The following is a 22698-nucleotide window of genomic DNA, read 5'->3' as shown; positions in this document are numbered from 1 at the left end:
TATTTTTCTCTTTAGTCTCTGGACAGCAAGTGACCAGAAAAGGAATATTACCATTGTGCGAATGTGTTAAACATACATTGTGCTGCAGTGCAGCTCAGGGGTAGCTCATTTGGGGATTCTCTCAAGCCATTAAGTCCAATCCAGGTTACCAGAATCAGGAAAAGGGAAACAATATGCTTGAACTCCAGCTTACAAATTATTCCTTTTAATGAGCTCTTTGACAGCAGGCCACAAGATGTAAGGATATGTTTGGCCTGCTGCTGTATTACAGGAAAACATTAGGAAAGAATTTTGAAGTAGGTAATTTCCATCCCATGGAATTTTCATACAGAAAATGGGAAAAAATGGGAGCTATCTTTCAGCTGTACATGTAAAGGTTTGGCTTGCAAACTTCTTATCTCAGAGTGAGAGTACATACTTCAGCTGAGCAGAAGAATGCCTAATACACTGATGCAAATGAAATACTGTTTTACATTGTGTGTCATGGACATCAAAGACTGCAGGTCTGCTTTGCTGCTTGGGCCACTCATTTTAATAGGCTTTGAATGAATGAAGATTTTTCTTCAACTGTTGATTAGCTGTTGCTCAGATTGGCAACAAAGCTGGCAGAAATGCAGGATAATAACATTGTCTCTCTTAATATTTAAAATCTTTTGGATCTGTATAGGTATAATCAGCTCAGAAGGCAGAGGCTTGGTTTTGCACTAAGTTTAAGAATCCAAACCAACCTCCAGAATGTAGGAGATAAGAGTTCTGAGTGTCAAGTCTTGTCCTTTGCTTTCATGTATAATGCTGTCATACAACCCTTTTCATAAATTGGACRAGATCTGTACCAAAACAGTCAAGCTTTTTGCTCTGCTACTCTTAGGAGGCTGTTCTAGAATCTCATTGCCCTGCTAGCTAGAAATTTCCTTCTGATTTCCAGTCTGTTTACTCACAGATGGCTTGTATCCTTTTTGTGTCCTAACTTTATCCCTTCATATACAGAAGACTTCTGATCACCTTATTTACTGATGTAACATCTATAAAGAGCCCATCACATCTTTTCTGAGCCTTTCTAGCTGGTTCCTCTTCACCACAACTTAAACACCCAAATTTCTAATAGGCACCTGGGAAGATGTTTCTTTAGAGAGAACTTCATGAAATATTTCTCCTGTTCAGACCTGCTCCTTTCCAGTCCTAGAGCTCCCTATCTGGAATTTCCTATTCCTAGCTTTCCTTCTGCATGACCTTAATTATTGCCTGCTGGGCATAGGATTGCTGGTCTTCTCCACTTTGAGGGAAAGGTCTTAAATAGTACTGGATGCATCACCTGCTGTAGTATCCACTTGTTTTGTGAAACCTGTTTTCTGGGTTTGTTTTTCAGGGCTCTGTGCTGTCCTTCTGTTGTCCTTTCCTGTTCTCAGTATCACTGTCCTGCAGCATATGCCAGTATGTACTACAGAAGCACTGCATACAGGTGATGATTTCAGTGTCCCAGCTATTAACTTTGTGGTCTGCAGAGATGAACAGTGTGAATGAGTTCTTTTAATTGATCAGACTTTATTTCTATGGAATGTATGATATCCTCAACACAAAGGCTTTTCAGATGCAGCTGTTTTTCTTCAAATGCCTGTTCATGGAATAGACAAATGAGGGCAGCTTGAAAGGTGAAGTTTTAGCTGGAGGAACTCAGCAGGGAAATTGTATGTCCCTCCTTATTCATGGTATGAGAGTGCAGCTTTCTAGATCAGAGATAAAAAATAGAATGAAAGGAGAGATGGGTGGGAATGTAATTACATGATGTCAAACTTGCAGAATTCTGGCTATAGAATGAAGGAAAAAAATGTAACTACTTTTATTTCTTGTGGTGATGTTTTAATATTCCTGTTTTGTGGGCTGGTTTAGCTATAGCAATAATTCTGCCCTGAGGGTAGGGACATTGCATACAGATAAAATGAATGAAGAGCTGCTTTCCAAAATCCTGGCATCCAATGAGCACCAAGTTCAGAGAATAATGTTTGATGTACACAGGAATGGATCCTTGTTATTCCATGTTACTAATCTATATACCCTAGTAAGTGGGGAAATGCCTTCAAAATGACATGTACAGAGTTTATTTCGGGGGAAGGAGTTTAAATCTAATCTTAGGATATGTGCAAACCTATAAAATTGTTGGAGAGATGGTTTAATTTTTATTTTGCATAATTAGTAGCTAGGCCTTGTCTGTCAACCTGAATAAGAGATGAACAAATTAGAATACCCCCAGTTTTGTTCTGGATTCTTTTCCTTTATCTCTAGGCATTTAACCAAGGGTATTTGCTCTCAGCTCATTTTTTGTTAATGGAGAAAGAGTGGCTCTCCTTTGACTTAAACAGCCTTTAGATAAACCTTTGTCTTTCTGTTAACTGTAGAGGGTCTAGAGCAACTGCATACCTAATTTGTGTATGTTTAGGTAGACATAAATCTGGACACTTCTTCATTTCTACAATAGGGTAGCTTCTCCTCTGTAGTTAATATAGCCAGTTTAACATCATGGGGATTTTGTCACTTAAAGTACAAATAAACTGAACTGTTAACTGCTTCAAATGAGAATTTTGTGTGGGCTCAGTATATTGTAGATGTTAAATGATAATTGCTGCATTTCCTGTTTATCCTGTGCCTATTATGAAAGTAAACTTAGCTGATAAGTGGAAAACATTTTTTGCCCAGTGGCTCAAATGAGCTGAATATGATTTTCCATGATCTAAATAACCAGATTACTACTGATTACAATTACAAAAGAGGAGCACATGCCTGTTAATAAGTGAGAGGAAAAAAAACCCCCAACTAATATGCACCATGAATGCTAGATATATATTGGAGGGAGGCTATATTCTTTGCATTTGAAAAAGTTTTTGTGTTGATTACTTTTTGGACTCAAGTGAAAAGGCATATGAAAGTAAGTAGTCTACTTGACACCCTGTTGCCGCCTCTGTTGTCCCAAATCCACAAACTGGAGCAACTTAAGGGTAGGTGACAAACTCACCCTTCCTGATGAGTCAAGAAGTCTGGAGGGAGCGGAAGAGCAAAGACTTCACTGGAAAGTTGAAGCATTGTTTTCTGGCCCAGGAAGTAAGGAAAGTCCTAATGATCTTGAGCTCAGTTAATGAGAACTTCAAGAAGCCTTGTGGCACTGTTTTTCTGTCTGGAAAATGCTAATGCCAAGAAATTTAACACCATTGCTTTCAACGTTGGCAATGAATTTCTCTGTTGTTGGAACAACTGCTGTACAAATCAATTGAGCTACACTCCACTAATCTTCTGTTAAACATGCCTGTCCCAAAAAGCAATTATTTATCAAGCTGATCAGAATAAACTTGCTTGTTCAAACCCTTAGCAGAGTGGATAGAGTGCTCATGAAATAGTATGTAGTTCAAGAATTTAAGTACCTCTGTTCTCTCATGATCTACTGACTAGAAAAAAAGCTATGATTAGTGTGATACACTCTTGCCAGCTCAGCTGCTCATGGGTCAGTGTTTCCTTCTCCCTGCTGTGCAGTTATTCCTTGCACTTCAGTCTTTTGTTTGAAGATTTCAGATACAGGTGGTAAGATCTCATTCCACAGAATGCCTGTAGCTTTGGTAATGGTCCTTTCTGCTTCTTGGTTCTGTAAGTGACCTCAAGCACTAATAAAAGTCCCTGGGGGTTGCCTTAGATACAGAGGCCATCATCACCCAAATGCTTTTTAGGTGTTGGATCCCAAGCTTCTAGATATTTCAGAACTTTGGCTTATGATCTGCTGCAGATAACTCTTGCAGTTTTTGTTCACTACCCATCTTCCAGTAACAAATTAAGGACTAAAATACAGTTCTGGCCCTTTGACCTCTCTGAAGCTGGCTTAGCAGTCAGTTCTTCATAGAGCTTCTGGGGTGGGTGTTCTAGACTGAAAACCTATAGAGAAACCTGAAGAATTACAATGCTGAAGTTACAAGATGCTGTATCTAATGATTTAAAGTTTTTATCAAAGATTGCTCTTTTATCAAAGATTGCTAGGAACTGAAAAAATTACATGTGTCCATCAGTGTATGGAAACTATCTGAAACTGATGTAAGCACTGAAAAGAACAGAGCTGAAGTCTGGAGTTCATAAATAGCTGAATGTATTTGTAAGGAAGTGAAGCTACTGGCCTCCTTGTTTTTGTAGTCTTTCCTTCATAATGCTGCAAATGGAGAATGGAAGGTCATGTGAGCATTCCAGTGCTACTGCTAGTTCACACATCTTGTAAGCTGAAGCCTTTTTTGGGAACAGAGGTAGGCAGAAGACCTGGACAGCAAGTTCAACAGTACAGTATCTGTGCATTGGTTATATGGTTATTCTTTCATACATGTTTATGAAGATTTAAAGGGTAGTAAGGTTCCAAGGGCCTCTGTCATAAGATGCATTATAAAGTTGGAAATATAGTGATGCATGGGATCAACTTCACCTGCAATTGCTGATAACTAAGTACTAGATGTTAAGACTCACTCTAGTCTTATCTACCTCAAGGTGTAAGGATGCTCCTGACTTTATCATTTCTCTGTTCAGTTTCATGTTTCAATGCACTGAATCACACCTTGCCAGTGCCAGTGATCCCAGGCCTCAGGTTAGATTTTTTTTTGAATGTGTATTTTTGTCTGATTGTAGGAAATTGAGCAGTATGAGTCACATCAAAGAGTTCCCAAAATGAGAAATGAAGATAAGGTTTTCTGGCTCCTGGCATTTTGCTCCAGACAGAGTGGAGACTATCTTAGGCAGCCTGAGAAATTCCAACTCCTTCTGCAGCTGTTTTTGCCTACCTTATTCACACTTAATGAGACACACAAAGATGCTGAGGGATGAGTGTTTCCTTGAAAATTATCTTTTCTTCCTATCTAGACCTTAGGGAAAACTTGTGCATTAGACTTTTTGTCTCTGAATTTTTAAAGAATTAGTGTTTCAAATTCTTGTCCAAACAGGAAACATCTTCATTTACTACTGGCACCAAACTCCCTTTCCCCTCAAGGCTCGCTACAGCACTTATTCTTCCTCTTCTGCTTTCCTCTTCTGAGTGTTACTGTGGGTGAAGCTGGTTGGTTCCCCCCCATGACTTCAAGATTTCTGGTAGTTTTACAGCTCTTTGCCATGTGATAAATTTCTGTTGTATAACCTACTTTGATATAAGTACTTCTGAAATGTTTTCATTTTTTAGTGACAAATATACCTACTATTAGAGTGATGGAACTGGATTACTCGGAGGTAAAGTCTCTGGTTTTGTCTGTTGACATGAAGGTATCATTAAAATGTAAAAAGGAAGACTGGGACTTAGAAATATGTAGATGCAGGTATAATCTTATAATGTAGATTAAAAAAATAGTCTTTAATGAAGACATGGAAAATGGGGATCTCCCTTTCTATCTTTCTATATGGCTATACAAATCTATATCTCTTTACATGTATGTATTGAGGCTACCCAAGAACCTACCATGTCTTGCATTTATCTCATTTTTGTGATTCTAGCAAGTTCAACAGACTTTTACCTCATTTAAAATCTTTTCCCACTGTCTCCCCTTTTCATAAGCTACTGATAAAATCTTGACATATTTTTTTTTCAAACCAAGTCTAAAAAAAATCTCTAATGGAAAGCTAGACCCTACAAAACTCCTGCTCTAGCACTTCACTACCTTCATATTTTGAAAACATTCCTTTAAAACTATCACTGCAAATTAATCCAACTATTTCTTGTTATATACCAAGCAGACATGGAGAAAAGTTCATTGTGTTTTTCCTAAGTACATCTTATAAGTTTATAACATCTAAAATACCTTTTAGCTTTTGGAAGACTATCTAGATTTTTCCCTTCTATCTATTCCTTTTTCAGGGGAGGAGAACCAAAACAAACAACAAAAAACAACTAAATGCCTTCAGTGTTTCCACATGGCCGTATTTTCTGAATGTGTATTACTTGAACTATGATCCATAGAAACTGATAGTTCATAAAATTAGGTTATCTACAATATGCTTGCACATCAGACAAGCATGCATTTCCAGGTAAGGAAACAAAATGTGTATGTGTAAGAAATAAAATTAGTAAATGAATATTAATTTTTGTGTAGTTTCTTTCTTTGAAAATAAAGAGTACAAGTTGTCAAGATTGAGATGGCCCTTTTTTCTTTTCCAAAAAAGATTAAATAAGCCTCTGATCTAAAAAGTTCTAAATGTATCAATTGTGTTGCTCCTGGTTTGATTCCCTCTGTTCTGCCTATCTTTCTAAATTGAAGTAGTTAAGATTTGGGGCAATAAACAAGTTGAGACTTGGCAATGAGAGATTGAATGAAATAATTACAATTTCTAAAAATGACTTGTTTTTAAAAATGACAGCAAATCATTAACCTGTACTGAGTTTGTGAGTTGTTACAACTTCTAGGTTTTTTCCCCAAAATGCTCCTGCCTTGCCAGCAATTTCCCAGTTTACTTCTGTCTTAACTTAAAAAAAAAGAAAGAAAAAAAACAAAAAAACATTGTGCTTGTTTTTGAGTTTCCTCTTATTTCTTTCAGATCATGTCTCTAATTTATCAGAATCATTATGAATTCTACATTGGTTCTTTGGAACCCTTGCGATTCCTCAAAGCTTGGTGTTATCTGCAAATTTTATAAGCATATTAATTTATATTTTGCCATCCAACATGTTAATTAGCTTAATATAGTTCAGGATAAACCCCTGCAGGGCTCATTTGTACAATTCTCTCAGATTTGCAGTGATCTTTAAATGACTACTCAAAGGGCAGTTCTTAAGCCTCTTGCATGCTCATTTTATGGTGATTTCAGCTAAGCACTATTCCTCCTGTTTGCTTGTAAGAATGTCTAATGGGATAGTATTAAAAGTCTTAATTGTAGCAAACTACAATGCGCTATTGTTTCTTTGTTACTCACTCACTTTTGGAGTACAAATGAACTAGATTGATATGACTGATTTATTCTTGGCAAATGAATGTCAGCTACTCTTGACACCTTAGTATCCTGCCGATTTTCAATGTTTTCTTTAATGTTTTTCCAGTACAGTTCTAGTATCTTCCCAGGTACTGAAGTTGGAGGTCCTGGCTTTTAGTTACCTTCCTCCTCTCTTCCTTTTAGAAGTACAGGGGCAATATTTGTTCCTCTTCAACCCTCCAGCACCTTTCCTCATTCTCTCAAGGATAATTACTAAGGGCTTGGAGATAGCTTGGCTGGATCCTTAAGTAGTAATTTGATTAAATATAATTCATCTAAATTGTCTTTAGTCTTTCCCTACTCTGACCTGTTCTCTTTTCCCATGCATAACGCTATTGCAGTGAGTATCTGCTAACCTTTCTCTAAAGAAAGAAAAGACAATTAGTAGCAATGTCCTCTGTCTATTGCTCTCCTTTAAATAAGACCTGACTATTTTATTGTTGCAGTTACTCCTAATGTGTTTGTATAGCCTTTTATTCTTGCCTTCTGTCTCCTAATGGGCTATCAACTAAACTTTCCAACTAGAAAATTAGTTGCTGTTAGATAATCCTTGTTAGAAATCACTGTTAAATCCTTAAACATTATATAAACCAGTTTCTATGGAAAGCAGTCTGTAGTGTGAAGGTCATGGTCTTTGTATTCTTAGAAATGCTAATGTTACTTTTTTTTTAATACAAGTGTGGATTTTTTTTCAATATACTGGAAAGTACCCATAGGGCAGAAAAATCGTTGTGCTCATGCTCCCTGTGGTAGATAAAGTTTATACTCTTTGAAAGCTGGGCATGGCAGGCAATAGAGACAGAAAAAAAAATAAAATTCAGTTCTAGTGTGTTGTTTAATTGTGACATTTTGTTCCTTCTGTTTTGAGGTATCTGTAAAGGAGAAAAGATGATCTAAAATTTTCTCTTTTGCTTTGAAAAAGCTGGGCTTTCACCTGTGGAAATGAAGCTCTGGAGCAATATCTATAGGAACAAGTGATCAGCAGTTCTGAAAACTGGACTTGATTTAGGCTAATGAGTCTTCTGTTCTTGTGGCAGAAGGAAAGTGGGTTAATTTCAAGGAACTATGYGTTCAGGCAGCATGAGAAGGGAGTGGACAACTGCACCAAACTCTGAAGCACAAGAAAGGGGATTCTTTATTATACTCTCAAATCAATAGGCAAAGGAAGAAAAATGTGCAAATGTGAAAAAACAAAGTAAAGAATAAACCAGTAACATAAAGACCAGCTGAGGGGCAGACTGGTTGGCATATCTAGCTTGGATATCTGGAGTTCAACCTAAACAACCATATTGGAGGTAAGTTTTCCATGAAATACCTATGTAACTCAGATTCAAAACTAGCTTTAGCTCATAGGAATCCCAGTCTTCCAGAACAACAAGAAGATTTAAGTTCTTAAGTGCTTATGAGACTTTTAATAATGAGACACTAACCTCTCAGTCATTTGGGTGATTTTGAAAATGTTTTTCAGGCTTTTTTGTCTTTCTGAACATTTTGCACTTATTTTTCATCTCTTTTATTAAAAAGAGATAAAAATAGAAGCAGTAGATGACAGGTTTCCCTGGGAAAAACCAAAAAGAGCCTCATGTCAGTGATGAACATGGGAATGCTGCCAGCAAAAAGACAGTCGTCTTTTAGACTGGAGTTTTTACAGGGATATTGCTTTTAGTCTTTTTTCCTCCTGCTGCAGACAAGCAGTCTGACAGCCACTGTAAAGGAAGACCATTGAAAACAGTGAAACCTTCTCTTCCTTCCTGTGGAGATTCCCCTGGTGAAGTGATTCTGGTAAAGTTTTCTCCGCTGAGCTTTGGAGCTTCTGCTATGAAGAGAATGAGCACTTACCAGTAGGAAGCTCATAAAGCAATTTGAAAAAGTCTCCAAGAAAAGGTGAAACATTTTTCCCCTTCTGACACCAGACAGGATATAAGCTTCTTCTGAAGCGGTCTATTATTTCTGTGTGTATGATTACAACAGCTGAGCAGTATCTAAGGAGAAAAAAATGACTGTCCTATGGAAACTTGTTATCATTAGTTTGTATTAAAATACCACCTACAGAACCCTCATGAAATTAGGACCCACTGCATGATGTACTACACAGACGCATTAAAATACCGGTCCCCGTTCCAGGGGCTTACAACCTGAAGATCACTGACAGAACAAAACTGTCAGACAGGAAATGTTTTAATTCTCAATTTACAGTTGAACAACTGAGGCTAAAGAAATAGCAGTCCTGATTTTCTGTGAATTCCAAGTCTATGGAAAGAGTCTGGTTGTTACAAATGAGGCTGGACCAGGCCTGCAGTCACAGAATGCATCTACAGGACAGTCAAAAATTAACTGCAACTTTCCAGAATTTCTTGATGGTTTATCTGTGATTCTAGCCATATTAGTTCACACCTGCTATAAAGTGTTCCTCTCCCTGCAAATATTCAGTATGTGTTTGTTCTGTTTCTCATTATATTCAGTAACTGTCTTTGACATACTTTCTAAGGCATCAAGTTGAAATTTATAGGAAACTCTCATATTTTGATAGTAACTGAGGCCACTTCAGGATATACTCCTTGCTAGGTCCTCTTTCCTTTGGATTCCTCGGATGGGCAGAGTTTATCAAGCTGTGGCTACTTCACAGATGTTTTACTTTTTCTACTAAGGCAAAAGTAAGTCCTTAAAACCACTTCATTTTGTTACTTGATCTGCTTGTTCTGCCGAAATATTTTATTATCGGCTCAAGTGGAGTGCTGATAGCTTTAGCTATCAAGCTGTCAGTGGTATTGATGGGCACATCTTAACATAAAAACTCACATAGGAAAAAAGTTGATATATTTCCATTCTTGGGATACTTGTTATGCTGAATTCAAAGAAAATGTGTTGTGYCTTGTCATAGTTTTGAGGAAAAGATCTTCTGTAGTAGGTATACTCCTTGGAAAGCTTTTGGTTAGTAAAGCTAACTGTTTTCCAACAAAATAGTGTTCTTCTCCCATCTGGCCCTATGAACAATGTACCAAAAGTGACAGAATAATTGGATGAAGTATATATATTTTTGTATTTCAGAGCTTTAATGAACATTCAAAGTTTCTGTAGCCTCTTGGGGCATATACATATTCAACTCCATTGTCAAGTAAGGGGAATTATATACCTTAATACCCTAGTTTGCCTTACATAGTTCAGACRTTTGCTTTAAAATCCACTACAATTTTGGTAGTGATAGATGGTGATAGTTTTAAGAAGCTGTCATGTCCATTTCTTGATTCTTATGTCATCGATATGGCATCTGAATATCTACAGAAGCCAGTAAAGAGCATTTCCTTTCTTACTCTGCAAGAAGTTGCATAGGTTCACTATTACAAAGAAAAATTGTGGCTGAAAATCACAGAGAGCTCCCTCTGATCAAGAAAAGCATATCCATCTGTGCTAGGAGAAAAGTTGGAATCGACTCACAGGAAACTCTTAAGCTAACATTTATGCTGATATCCTGGAATTGTGTGTTTCTGTCATAAAGCTGTATAATCCAGCACTTGGCAGTTTGTCAGCACAGTGTATCTTTGTGGGAGGGCTGATATGGGAAGGGGAAGTGTCAGGCTTAATATGTGTGAGGGTCAGAACCAGGGATATTCCCAGAAAATTTTTTTTCCACATGGAATTTCCCGTCTCATGGAGGGCAGGCTGCGCTGAGAATAAAAGGCTGCAGTAAAGGCAAAAGGAACACACAGTCCAGACACTTTGAGCTGAACTTCATCTTCAAGGCCATATTCAGTGACTTAGCAAAGGAAGACAGTCACTGAAAAATATTAGAAGACTTCTATAGCGCCTGGCCATCTCAACGACAATCTGTGAGTATAAATGGAGTGTTTTATTCCATTTCATTGCTTAGCTAAGGAAAAACTGGACAGAGAATTCTGTGCTGGTGTTCCTTAAAAGCTGTCTTGACATTAAGAACTGTTTTAAATGTTGTATTTCCCCAAATGAAAATCTTATTTAATTCCTCAGTGATTTGTTAAAAAGTACATAGAACAGATAACGTAGGCAGTATTTTATATTGAATTGCAAAAAAGCAGTATATGTTCTATACAAATGTATTCCTTTTTCTGGTCTTTCATAGCTGTCTGCACAAAAGATAGAAGAGAAAATTCTCAGAAACATGATTTGCTTGTGGTTCCTATCTCTTCTTGCTTATGGTAAGTGTGTATGTCCCTGTAGAAAGCTAGTTGGGTGATATTGTTAGTGTAGCTATTTTGTCTGAGCTCCAAATTAAACAGAATTTTTGAACATGAGCTAATTAGCATGAGGCTAAATTCATATAGCAAACTCTAGTTGCAACAGCATGTTTCCCTGCTCACCTGTCAGACATTAGTGGCTCACATGGTTTGCTCCAGAGCCTGCAGAACTTTGTAATCAGGCATAGTTTTACAAGCTGAAGTCCCCATACTTGATGCTGACATCCCTGTTTTGAAACTTGCCAATTAATTGTATATAAAGTAATTGCAACTACTGCCTATGCAGGTTCAGATATTGATAAGTATGGAATATTTTTAGGTCTTCAGATATTCTTCTAGAGGAGAAAAAGAGGTACCAACTTCTTGGTATCTTCTCATTCCAGGACTCACGATATTGGAGGAGGTGAATTGTTGGACCTACCATTATTCAGACACAAACATGACCTACGATGAAGCAGAGCTGTGGTGCAAAGACAAGTATACTAACATGGTTGCCATTCAGAATAAGGAGGAAATCAGCTATCTCAATAACTTCTTACCCTTCAATCCGGGTTACTACTGGATTGGAATCAGAAAAATTAATGAGACATGGACCTGGGTTGGAACTAACAAAGAACTGACAGAAGAGGCAGAAAACTGGGCTTCAGGTGAGCCAAATGGCAAAGGGAACAACGAGGATTGTGTTGAAATCTACATCAAAAGAGGGAAGGATGACGGCAAATGGAATGATGCACAGTGTGAGAAACAGAAGGTCGCCTTGTGCTATACAGGTATGATATGAAGTCCATCCCAGTGAGCCCCTGTGGAGATGACATAGCAGGGCGTCATTTAATGTAGTCTTAAATAACTACCTGACCCTGCAAAACTTGTACACTTACTCTTAAACACAGTCCCTTGGTGGACTACTCGCAGGGCTGAAGCTGGCTGAGCTCTAAGAGCTGTATTGATCTCACCCACCTCTTAGCCCTCAGAATATTATGCATCTTTCCTAAGCAAGTCACCAGACCCTCTCTGTAATTGGTGGAGAGAAACAGGCTCTTTCAGAAAGTGATTTTCATCCCACCCTGAGATAGCTGAGACACTGCAGGTGTCTCAGCTAGCCTGCAGTGGGTTTCTCAGCTGGGTAAGAATTGCCCTTTTGGAGGCATCTGTCTCTTGGCTGATGATAGACCACTGAATTGGCTTAGACACTCTATGTGGAGGTGGCTACAGCTAGGTCAAAAAAAATCACGGTCAAGTATCTGCCGAATCAAAGCTGTAGTGAGTTGGTGAAGAATGTCCCTGTGTAGGATTTCTACCTACACCATAGTCTATTGTTCCTTTTGCATTTTAAATACTGCTGATATCTACCTGAGCACAAATGGTCATGGAGTGACCATTGCTGATTCATTTATAACTTGCCAATTTTTTTTCAGCTTCCTGCAACCCATCTCTCTGCAGTGGCCGTGGGGACTGCATAGAAACTATTAACAGTCACACCTGCCACTGTAACCCTGGATTCTATGGGCCTGAATGCGAGTTTGGTAAGATTACTCTATCTGTCTTTCCAACCAGAGATGGTCATGTTAACTAGTGTTCAGTTTGTCTGGCTTGYCAATTTACCTGCTCAGCCAGTGACTCTGACTCTGTATTTCCTTGTGTTTCTTTGAAGTTGAGACTTGTGACATCCTAAAGGAACCTGATCATGGGAGCCTGAAGTGCAGCCATCCACTGAAGAACTTCAGCTACAGCTCATCCTGCACAGTTCAGTGTGAAAAAGGCTATGAGCTGACTGGAGTGGAATCAGTCCACTGTACCTCTTCTGGGGTCTGGTCTGCCTCCCTTGCAGAGTGCAAAGGTGAGCTTCTCAGGCAGTGGTAATGAACTTTCCAGATTGTACATAGGTCTGTATACTTCAAAGTTAATCTACCAATAGATACAAACTGAGATTCTGGCCCATTCCTTTGTAATTAATTCTGTGGTGAAGGTGTTATTTTATTGCAGTGCAAAGGCCCTCCTTTGTCCCTGAAGAGGTGCAATGAGCAGGACCAATGCTACAGCCCTACCTTAGACTTTGTCCTAGAGAAAACCTTTTCTGCCCCCTTAGTAGAGAACAGGGAATGGAGGTRATACAGCCGACACTGTTCACAACAGGCTAGTTAATCCTGGTTGTAGTGATTAGTTCTTGAAGTGTTCAGCTTAAAATAAGCTACCATTTGGAGCAAACAGCATCAAACATGTATCAACAAGCAGCAGTCACACTGAAAACTTTCAATTGTAACCAGCTACTGTGAACTGCAGATGAATTTACAGCCAATCCATTTAACGGTCTTCCACTTTGAGATCCTCCAGCTCTTGTGCACCTTCTGAAATGGCAGGATCGTAGGTCTCTTCAACTCTGTTTTGATGCATTGGATATGCTGCTAGGTTTCAGGAGAACTTTTCCAGTTTCTCCCAAGCTAAACTCAATTCTCTTGTGCTTTCAGCTGTGACCTGTCCTGCTTTGGAAATGCCTGCTCATGGTTTTGTGAATTGCTCCCATTCCTCTGTGGAGCTCAGCTGGGGTGCCACCTGCGAGTTCACCTGTGAGGAAGGGTTTGCCCTGACAGGACCAGCCATGCTGCAGTGTGGGTCTTCTGGGGCCTGGGACAGGCAGCAGCCAGCTTGTGCAGGTACCTTTCTTTATGCCTGTTTGTCTGGGTGGTGGAGATGGAGCTGTCAGTACTGGAATGCTGGATTCCTGAGGCATCTGTGCTGACTGCTGTTGTGATCTGTTGCAGCTGTGAGATGTGAGGCTGTAACCTGGCCAGAAGAAGGCTTTGTGAGCTGTGAGGATGCTCCTGCAGATCTCACCTACCGCTCACGTTGTGATTTCCACTGCAGTGAGGGCTATGTTCTGCAGGGCCCATCCAGTGTCCAATGCATGGCACAGGGGCAGTGGTCAGAGCCATTCCCAAAATGCAAAGGTAAGACTTGGTGGGTTGGAACTTACTGTTTTTTTTAACTGTGCAACACACTGAAATCCCTGCTCCCTGAGGCTCCTGGGTCAGCTCTGCCAGTATCCAGGACTGACTGGGTCTGCAAAGTGATATCATAGCCCACAGAGGTCAGCTCCAGGCAGGGCACATCATCTTGTCTAGCTTGGAGCAGGCCAAGAAAAACTCTTCTCCAAGCTAACTCTGTGCTGTCTCTTGTGCTTTCAGCTGTGACCTGTCCTGCCTTGGAAATGCCTGCTCATGGTTTTGTGAATTGCTCCCATTCCTCTGTGGAGCTCAGCTGGGGTGCCACCTGCGAGTTCACCTGTGAGGAAGGGTTTGCCCTGACAGGACCAGCYATGCTGCAGTGTGGGTCTTCTGGGGCCTGGGACAGGCAGCAGCCAGCTTGTGCAGGTACCTTTCTTTATGCCTGTTTGTCTGGGTGGTGGAGATGGAGCTGTCAGCACTGGTATGCTGGATTCCTGAGGCATCTGTGCTGACTGCTCTAGAAATCCAATTAGCTAATGGCAGTTAACTTTATTAGTTAATAGTTGATTTACAGCTACTAATAATACCTATAAAATGATCCTGTTAATTTTCTCCCAGATATTTGAACTCTAAGACACTTTAGGGAAAGAGCATCGAAAGAACATTTGTTCTGGCAAGATAATGTAAATTAATCCTTAAAAATACTGTGTACATTTACTAATGCAAAGAACAGGGCTGAAGATGGGAAAGTCCTTAATGCTTTATTAACCATTAATACTTCTTTCTGTATTTTAGTTGTACAGTGTGCACCACTGAGCTCTCCTGAGAAAGGCTTTGTGGACTGCTTACATGGTGCTGGGAACTTCACGTACAGCACAGCCTGCCACTTTAGCTGCATAGAAGGATGGAAGCTGAATGGCTCTCATGTTCTTGAGTGCAGTCATTCAGGAAACTGGAGTGCCAGTCTGCCCACATGTGAAGGTATCTTACCTGGGACTAGCCACGGAGGTGGCACTGGGTTTCTAATCAAATGAGGAGGTATGGAAGGGTGGATCAGATATGCCAACCAGTGAGTTTGAAATTATAGTGCAGTCCACAAAGAAAGAAGCCCAGCAAAATCTCTCAATATGCTGCTTGAAAATAGGGAAAACAAAACCCAATTCCTAAAAGGCCTTGTTGAAAAATCTTGATTTCATATCAAGAACAAGCCCCCAAGCTGGTTGGTTTGATTTTTAGTTAAAATATTTCTAGTGCTGAGCATTTGCCACATTAACAAAGAAGTCTTTCTAGAGAAGCATAACCTCATGGTTTAAAATCTATATTCAGAGTCTGTTGATTTGGTCTGATAGTTCTTTCCCCTCCCCCCCCCCCCCCCCCCCCCGAATTTCTCAGCCAAAGGCCTCACAGTGCTCTTCTAACAAAAGTTTTAATTTTATAGGGCAGAAGTCTCAGCCTTGCCTTCCCATCCAAGGCAGTAAGAGCTCTGCCACTGACTTCAGTGGGAACATACTTGGGCCCACCTGGAGTGCCTTTGCTTGAAGTCCTAAGAGCTCAACCCTGCTTTATTTACTTGGACAGAGTTTAGACCCTTGAATAACTTCATTGATTTCAATGGGACTCTTTGAAGAGGAAGACACTCCAGAAGAAATCAAAATATAGTATGAACCAAAACARAATATAAGATGAGCACAAATTGTCATCTGAGGCTGGAGGTTAGGCAGAACCTCATAGCTAGCTTGTTACCTTGCTATTGCTTTGGCAAAGGTGAATAATTTTTAGTATGCAGCTTTTCACCTTGTGTACAGGATTTGTCCTGTCTCAGCAAGAGAACTCAGGTGACAAGCAGCAATTCTGATTCTTTAGGAAGAACACTTGGAAAAGGAAGAAGTAGAAAGGACTTCAAAGACCTCACATGTCTCTTAATCTCACTGAAACATTTTTCATTTTTTTAGCTTCTGAACAAGTCAGCTATCTCTCTGTGGGCATTGCAGCCACAAGTGCCTCTCTGTTGTCCACAGCATCTTTCCTCCTTTGGCTTGCAAGACGTTTTCGAAGAAAAGGTGAGCAGTTGGATGGGATCAACTGATTTTATTTACCTGCCTGAATTTTTCACTGGGGAGTGGAGTAGAACCATTGACTTTTCTGAAGTGAAAATTCCTATATTAAGCCAATTCCAACTTTTTTTTTTCAAGAAGCCTGTATRTATGCTGCTTTTGGATGACAATTAAATCAATAAGATTAAAAAAAAATCACTTAAGAAAATAAGAATTATGGGAGGAAAAAGCAACAGTACAATTCATCAGCAATTACTGCCAGGAAATGTGAATGGGAAGTTGAGATGGGGCTAATGACAACACAGTAACAACTGGCTGTTAGATTGGTTGCTAGATCAATGGCTTTTTGTCAAATATTCAGAAATGAGAGGTTTTTAGCAGAAGAAAATTTGCATGAAGGGACTTTCATCTTGAAATGCTAATGCTTTTTCTTATTCTTCTTGCAGGAAAGAAATATACTCCTTCCAGGTAAGCTGTGTCTCAAAAAGCAGCATGAGAAACATTGCAGTAATTCTTTGCTAAAATGCATTTGATATAGAACAGCTGTCACTAAAGTACCTTTCATTTCTGTTTTATAGTAGCTGTCAGAGCCTCACCACTGAAGGTAGTTTCCAGAGTGTTGGCCAGAATGTCTAAATCCAAATGTTTCAGGTAAGCTCATAAGATAGCTGCACTCACAATTTCTCTTCCTGTTAATCACAGAAGCAATCAGAGCTTTAATTTCTATAGAGTTGCAGAAATGGGAATATGTGCTTTGGGGTACTTAATATCTATCTCAGCATAGCRTGAAAGTTCCTAAAGAGACTGATAGATTTATTGATTCAGAAATGATTGTTCAGCTTGTCAAAGAATGATTGTGCTAAGCTTCTGTCTATCCACATATGATATTAGAAATACTTTTGTACATTTTTACTACCTGCCACATACAAAACTGCTCTGAAATGAGAGCAAATACAAATCTGTGCCGGTTCTCCAATTTAGAGGAGTTTTGTTCTCTCTGCAGGAATTGAAGCCATCTTTACTTATGTCTCAGATTTATAGGAAATGAAACTGCATGAAGATCAGCAGCTGTCCGGATGCTTTTACCTCTTGCTGACAAGATGATTCACCTTGTTTATTACTAAGGCTTTGACTAGGACTTGAGTTTTGAACTCAAGCTGTCTGATATTTTCATTGAAGACAAACAAGCAGAGGGCAAAACTCTGGCCCTCTGGCAAAATGCAGTCCACCTTCAGTCACGCATTTGTTTATAACTGGGAGTTTGCCATCTCTTCTCCAAATGGTGAGCAAACAGTAAGCTGCTTTGTAAAGAGGAGGCTGGTTTCTCCTCTGGACTACTTGAAGGTACCTAGGTGAGGTGAAGACATGCATTATTTCCCTTCACTTACTACACTGCTGGAGAGGTCTCCTCTGGAGACATGTGGGTTATATTTGCAGAAACAAAATAATTAGGATGAAAAAATATTGAATTACTTTGAAGCCTTTGATCTGGCTTATTGTTGAAGTCTGTTTATTTTAACAGGATATCAATAAATATGCCTGTGACAATATGGGCAGTTGTTTGGATTTCTGCTGCATGTCCTAGAAAGATTTTGGACTTTAAACTCTTGTTGTAGCAGCACTAAGTGTTAGTGTTTATTCTAGGTACTCTGGTTTCTGAATGCAGCAAGTAGATCTGAAATGTTCTCATCCCAATGGGATTATGCACTGTAATATAAGTGTTTATATAAATATTTAATTTCTTGTGCATTTTGATTACTGTGGGTATTTTTGTACTGTTTAACTGTAGAAGTATTGTAAAATATCTGTCCCTGAGTAGGTCTGTGGCTGTTGAGCTGGACCTGGGTAACTTTAAAATAAATCAAAGGGKTTTTTTTAAGGATTTCCTGCCAGTATATTATTTGCAAATAAAATGGAAGCCCTGTTTTTTTTGTATATTGCAAGTATGCAATGAAGTATAAAGAACTTAATCATTAAGGTCTTAGGAAAGGACTTTAAGTGAGAAATGTCTTAAGTTATATTTAAATTATAATCATAAATTAAACAGATGTTTGACTTAATCTGATGTGTATTGTCATATTTGTAATAGTATTTGATAAAGTGTTTTAAATGTAATACACTCTTTTTGGAAACTTTCATCATTTTGGTGATTTGTCAGCTTTGTGGATACAGCTTCAGTAGCAAAATGTGGTGAGGAAGACGACTGGCAAAATAGCAAGGCTGTGGGGGCTTGCTTCCTTATGTAGCTTTCCGTTTTCTCATAGCAGTCAAGGAAAGGTTAGCCAGCAGATGGCACTGACTGCATGGGAGCCAGCACAGCCAGAGCTGGATCCCAAACTGGTATCTCCAGTCCTGAAAGGAAGGAGGAAGGCTGAACTGTCCTGTAAAGCAGGTGCCTTGGCTAGCAGTGAGCTCAGACATGCTCAGGAGGAACAGGAGAGCAGAAAGTTGGTGACTTGGGTGAAGAGCTAGCAAGCCCAAACCCTCAGGTCTTTTGCAGCCCTGCCTGCTGGGAAGTTAGAGGAGGGCTGAGAGAGCCTGTACCAGCAAGCAGGAGCATGGCTCTGGAGGTGGGTGGCAACTCCTATCCTGGGACCTCTGCTTCCACCTTGGCTTGAACTGTAACCAAGGAGACTGTGCTGGACCAGCAATGTTCAGATATTGGTAATGGCTAGGCACTGCTGTGGCTGCCTTCCTCAGCCCCAGATGTAGCCAAGGAAGCTGTGCTGTGGCCTCCATAGCCATGGGCAGGAGCCAGCACTTGGTAAAAACATGAGGCTTCGTGAGGCAATGCCCAAGAGAAGCCACCAGGCCTGTGAGCAAGGGTGTGTCTTAGGAGATGCTGCACTGCAACAGACAGGGCCCATTACTGTTTATCCCAAACAGATTAACAAACTGAGGACAGCTGCCAGCATGTCCCCTGCCTTGACAAGGTGGGGCCCAACCATGTGAGCAGATGTAGAGCAATAATCCTTCAGGTTCCCTGAGGGRAGGTAGGAGATTAGCCTGAAACACCCTGCTCTGAATCCCTGCAGGAGCTGTTCTGAGAGCTAAACCACATGTGTCCCCCAGCCTGTCCTTGTTATTGTCCTCTGTGTGCAGCCCCCAGCATCCTCTGGAGAGAGCCCCTCTGGCCTGTATGGCTCCCACACTGGTGTAGTTGAGGCAGCCCAGCTCCTCCTTTCCCACAGAGGGGAGCAGAGCTTGTGCTTCTGGCAGCTTTTCTTTGCTCCTTTTCCTGGGGTCTTATGGGGATTTTGTCACCAGAAAAGAAACTTTAAAATTGTTCCCCTCTTTCTCCACATCTCATATGACTTCTAGTGGCAGCAGGACCGAGACCACATTTGGACAGGATTGGTCTTTCATTTCTCCCATTTTCATGGCAAATATCACCCAGGCCAGATAAAGACTCCCTGAAGGGGGTCCCCTTCCCTCCAGTGACTTGCAGGCTACAGCTGTCCTTATAATTACCACCAGTTGGCCCTACCTGTGCTTGTCCAGGCATTCTGATTCTTAGCCCTGTCCTGGGCACTGTTTGTTTCCTGCTTCAGGACAAATTGCCAGTCATGATGACATGGCAGGTCCAGGCCTTTAGTATCTTTGGGAAGTCTCTCTTTTTTTTTTTTTTTTTTCCTTGGAATGGATGTGTCTGTCTTAGTGACCATGARCACAGCTCTTTTATTGTTTGTTATGCATCTAGGACCCTCTTTGGAAACGATGGCCTTCAGATAATGACCAAGGGGATGCATGTTGCCAGGCAGTCGTTTAGTAACTCCATTGTTTCACTGCAATGTGGTGCCATGCAGCCATGGCCACGAAAGGACCACAGAGTCTTTGCTGGGGGAACTTTCCTCATTTCCTGTTGCTCCATTTCCCTTAAATTCCCCAGCTCTAACTGGGCCATTGGCATTGTCCAGAACAGAATCTGTGTTTTGGCTGGCATCTTGGTTCAGAGCAGATATCTGCTTGTGCCGTGACCTATGGAAGCTATGAAGGTGACATTAACTGGGAGGCACGGATGTCCTTTTGCAGCTCTGCGTGTTTGCTGTTTGGCAAGAGGATGGTTTTTGTGGTGCAATTTAGTGTATTCCCCATGAGCTGAGCTACCAGGTGGCTTTAGCGTTTTACACCTGCAGTCTGACAGAAGGGGAGTTAGAAACAAACTTCACAAATCCTCCAAGACAGACTGGTAGCATTTGATTTGGGGTAGGTGCCTCCATATCTAACATGCCCTTGGTGATATCAGCTTAGTTTGTGCCTTCTATTTTCATAAGCAATTAGCTATCAGACAAGTGGTCTTTTACCAGGGCCTGGCTGGAGTTGCCTTCCAGAGCTCTGATTTCCAAGAGTTAGACTGGATCCAGCATTTGGCCAGCAGTTCTAAACTCACAAAGGTAGGTCACTGCTACAGGCTTTGGAGACTGCAACTCCTTGCAGTGATTTGCGTGCTTTGCTAAGGACTTGGCAGCAGGGACTTTGAAGCAGGAGCTCCCACAGGAGTTGGAGTTGTGATCAAATCACTAACTTGCTCAGATCCTGCTCTGGGAGCTGTCAGAGGATATTAGGGCCAGGAGGCCAGATTGCAACATGCAATGTCTGTGCAATACTTACACACTCAAGCCCTCTCTGAGTCTGGTTTCTGCCCTGAGTCTCACTCAGGTTTGGATTCCCCTGATTCTTGCAGGGGGCTGGCTCCCTCTTCTTGGCTTGAGCATGCTGCTAACACGAGCAGGAGTCTTCAGCCCATGGGCCTGGAGGAGCAAGTTTCCTTGGCTGGGGACAGAGATGACTGCAATGTGCCCTGGGAGCCGTGCCCTGGGAGTCATAACTCATGTCAAGCAAGAAGCAAAGYGTGGGATTGCCCACAGACAGGCAGGCAGTCCTTCTGTTGGTAGTGGGCAGCAGAAGCTTGGTAGAGGGTAGAGCAGCAGGCATTATGGCCCAGCACTTCACAGCATTTGCACAATCGCATTGAGCTACTAGAGGGGTCCCAAGCCTAGTGTATGGCCTCTCTCAYGCACGTCCTTAGGGTGGAACAAGCAGAATTGCAGGTTAGATTTGGCCTGTACAGTCAAAACTTGCTAGATAGTTACCTGCTAGAGACWGAGTACCTGGCGCTATTAAATCTCACCTGGGAGAAAGGCAGACTTGTTCACCTGTGGCTCCAGTGGAGAGAAAGAAATCCACAGTCCAGAAAGTGCTTCCACAGCTGATGGTGGCCAATGCTTTTTCCAGCTCAGAAAAGCTAGTTCCAGGAACAGGACTGTGTGCAAAAAGCACAAATACCTGCTCAATAAGGCAACAGATGCCCCCGGGCAGCTGCCAGCAGATTTTTTACCTGCCTTCCAACTTCAGGGAAGGACGTTCCCTGAAAAGCCCAACAGTTGCTTTGACTTTCAGTCTGGGCCAAGTGGGACCTTCATCAACTTCTCGCCTCACCAGCTGCCATGAAAGCAGCGTTGGCAGGTGTGAAATTGCAGGTGACTTGCTTGCTTCTGGCACTCCAGTGCTGTCATTTTGGGCTTTTGACAGCCTCTGAGTGGGCAGGAGGAGGGGACCAGACTGAATCTATGCCTGCTGGAGCAGGCCTGGATTGTGGAGCACTTGGGTGGAAGGAAAAGGGTTAAAGGGAAGACAGGAAACACTTTGTTCAGGGCTTATTCCACTGAGCTATTTCTGGGAAAGGAGGGGCTGCAACTGGGCAGGGTGTTTTCTCTTTGTCATCTTGGGAAATCAAGCCCAGTTTGGCCTAAACYGAAAGGGAAATACAGCGCAGCCCACACTGCATGAACCAGTGACACCCCCGCTTCACCTTATCTCACGTCAGTGCAAACAAGCCAGACAATGTGAAAACCAGACACGGTGAAATGCTGGGTTTACATGAATAACCAAGATGCTCCATGGGGAAAATGGTTTTATCAGGAAGACAGTGGGGATATTACTAGAAAGTCTTATCCCAAAAGCTTCCTAGGACTGCCCCCCAGTCCTGGTTGTATTCCYTTTCCTTCTCATGCCTCAGCTGATGTGGGGGATCCTGGGGCCATCAGAGCGGAGAGCAGGACAGGCTGTCTGTGCCACAGGGCTGTTCCCACACTGGAGTCYGATCTGGATGGCCCCTGAAGGCAGTAGGGGAGAGCTCTGCAAATGAGTTAGGAACTGCTGACTCAATGTTAGATAATGGAGAAGGAGAAGATCTTTGCCACTTTGGAGCTAGCTGGTTTTGACCCAGACAGGCCCTGCAAGCAATCAGTTGTAGCAGAAATTCTACTCTCTAAGAAACACTTGTGGAAGAAAACTCACCTGCTTCAGTAACCTCTTGCAACTGAAGGCAGATTTAGTTGAAGAACTTGATGGTGACGGGAGAATCATCTTGGAGTCATGCAGGACCGGAGCAGGGAGACAAACAGCCTGCACTCTCTGCTGCTCTACCTCCTTTCCGGGAGCGGAGAACAGCTCCAGCTCTGCTTCACAAGAGGCTACTTGCAAGATCCTGAGCTTGAAGGAAGTCTCTGGTCGTGGAGGCAA

At 41.3% G+C, this 22698-nt stretch overlaps 1 protein-coding gene across 1 annotated transcript; it reads left to right on the top strand.

Annotated features, from left to right (window-relative positions):
- Positions 1-8215: 8215 nt before the first annotated feature.
- Positions 8216-17889, top strand: SELE (selectin E). The gene is made up of 14 exons (XM_026084684.1): positions 8216-8261; positions 10626-10793; positions 11063-11138; positions 11561-11947; positions 12593-12700; positions 12829-13014; positions 13643-13828; positions 13937-14122; positions 14360-14545; positions 14915-15100; positions 16072-16179; positions 16620-16641; positions 16752-16824; positions 17177-17889. The coding sequence occupies exons 3-13, from the start codon at positions 11102-11104 to the stop codon at positions 16807-16809; spliced, it is 1650 nt and encodes a 549-aa protein (XP_025940469.1). The 5' UTR covers positions 8216-8261; positions 10626-10793; positions 11063-11101; the 3' UTR covers positions 16810-16824; positions 17177-17889.
- The last annotated feature ends 4809 nt before the right edge of the window (positions 17890-22698 follow it).

Source organism: Apteryx rowi, unplaced genomic scaffold (assembly GCF_003343035.1).
Source record: "Apteryx rowi isolate R43461 unplaced genomic scaffold, aptRow1 scaffold_65, whole genome shotgun sequence".
Taxonomy (NCBI): domain Eukaryota; kingdom Metazoa; phylum Chordata; class Aves; order Apterygiformes; family Apterygidae; genus Apteryx; species Apteryx rowi.
The sequence above is the reverse complement of the archived record's forward strand: the minus strand, read 5'-3'. Positions and strand labels throughout refer to the sequence as shown.